Raw genomic sequence first — 1,873 nt, forward strand, 5'->3', positions numbered from 1 at the left:
CCATACTCTGCATACGTTATATGAAAGAAACAACATCCTTTCAAAACTTACTCAGGATCACCACCCAACCAAACCAAGTACTGACAGAGAGCCTGTAAAGAGAGCAAATCTTCCCAGGACACCCCAAGATATTGGTGGGCAAAGTAGATGATGACACCTCTGGAAATTTCTTCCTCGCTAACCTGCTTTTAGGAAAAAAGCACTGACAGCTGCAGATACTTAGCATTTCTTAGCATCGAGTTCTTACTCCACAACAAGGCATGGTAAATTTAATGATTACTTTAACATGAGAAAAAAGAAAACAAAAAAACAAAAAAAAAACCTAATTTAAAAAAAAAAAAAAAACCAAACCCTGAGGTCCACATGTACCTAACTAGACAGCAGCTGGCTATCAGTTCCCAGTTATCAACTACTCCCAGTACACTTGCCAAAAAGGCCCAGTTCTCCATGGCTCCACCCTGTACCAGGTATAAAATAATGCAAGTTAAAGTTGGTGGAGTTTGTACCCCTTGACACCAACACTGTATTGGTAAGAATAACTACACAAAGTGCTGGACAATAAATACTCTGTTAATTTGTTACACACAATTATGAACTTCCTTGCTAAAATAATTACATTGAAATCCACAGGTAAGCAGGTAATTCTTAATAAATACTGTTTGCACCATTCTTAGCCTTGTATTTTGGGTTCTAAAATGAAGCCACAAATTCCTGTATTTGTGGAATTTCTGTGCTTCTTAGGAAGGAAAATATTTCCTTGCTCCTTTATATATAAGCTTTCTGAAAAGAAAATAATGAAGTGATACCCTGCGTATCTTACTAACAGCTTGGCAGGGCACAGTAAGGAAGGAAGTAAAAAATGCCCCAAGCCTATCTGGAGATGGATCAGAAACCAATCATATTAACATCAGTTACAACATTAATCATCTATGAATGTGTTAATAAAAGAACTGCTCCTTTCTACCTGTTAATTTATTAAAATGTCAATTCTTTTGTCACTTGTGCAACAGTATATCCTACTGTCTAGAGAAAAGAAAAGGTGTAAAGAACTTTACCTTTTTTGCTCTTTGTGCTATATTAGGTGTTCTAGTAAGAAGCTTTTCAATCAGGTATTCTCTATTCTGGAAAGAAAGGAAAAAGCATTCAGGGCATTACATCCAATGCAAAGAGTGCAGACCAGTAAATTTGAACCAGGGCATCTCACACTTAGGCTAGGGACAGAAATTACATACAAACTGGTTATCAGAAACTAGTTCAAATCTGTAACACAACAGGGCTAAGTACAGATATTCAGGAGGTTAAACTGAGTCCAAAATGGCCACCTGATTTAAACTTTGCTCATCCCGGTGCCAACTTTACACTTACAGACCCAGTCCCAGTGACTTGCAATCAATCTAATCCTGTAACTGAACACAAGTCCCTGCACACAAACCAGTCTAAAAACTGCAGAACCCAAGATATACCTGGATCTATGTAGTACCAGACTCATCTGATTTAAGTCAAAACCAGTGCATGGAACTTCTGTCCACTTCTCCTGGGCATCCCCAGAGCTGGAAAAACTTAGCCACTGGCCCCAGCCCAGAAGCTGTTTTTTTTACTCCTACTTTCCCCTACATTGGTCTTTTTTTAGGCCCCTGGACCTTTGCTCAACCCCCAGCCACCCTCTCAGTTCCCATCCCACAAGCTGCTCTGGATGCAGCTGCCATTATCAGCATTTACCACTGCCAGAGCTGAGCAAATAAGTCCTGGAGATGGGAGGGGAGGGAGGGATGGGGATGTAGGTTTGCTGGGGGCCCCACCCCACCAGACCCCACCCAACCCATAGATCACACCTGCCCCCCCTATACCCTGGCAGACCCACAATCCCCCTCAT

The 1,873-nt window shown here is 41.1% G+C and overlaps 1 protein-coding gene across 3 annotated transcripts in view; it reads right to left on the minus strand.

Annotated features, from left to right (window-relative positions):
- Nucleotides 1–1,873, minus strand: part of STK39 (serine/threonine kinase 39) — a 317,667-nt gene that overhangs the window by 174,594 nt on the left and 141,200 nt on the right. For all 3 annotated transcript variants that reach the window (XM_019522752.1, XM_019522751.1, XM_019522750.1), the window contains one exon: nt 1,056–1,121. In XM_019522752.1, coding sequence (XP_019378297.1) covers nt 1,056–1,121 — 66 coding nt within the window. The remainder of the gene's footprint in view (nt 1–1,055; nt 1,122–1,873) is intronic.

This window comes from Gavialis gangeticus, unplaced genomic scaffold (genome assembly GCF_001723915.1).
Source record: "Gavialis gangeticus isolate Ggan-Ray unplaced genomic scaffold, GavGan_comp1, whole genome shotgun sequence".
Classification (NCBI taxonomy): domain Eukaryota; kingdom Metazoa; phylum Chordata; order Crocodylia; family Gavialidae; genus Gavialis; species Gavialis gangeticus.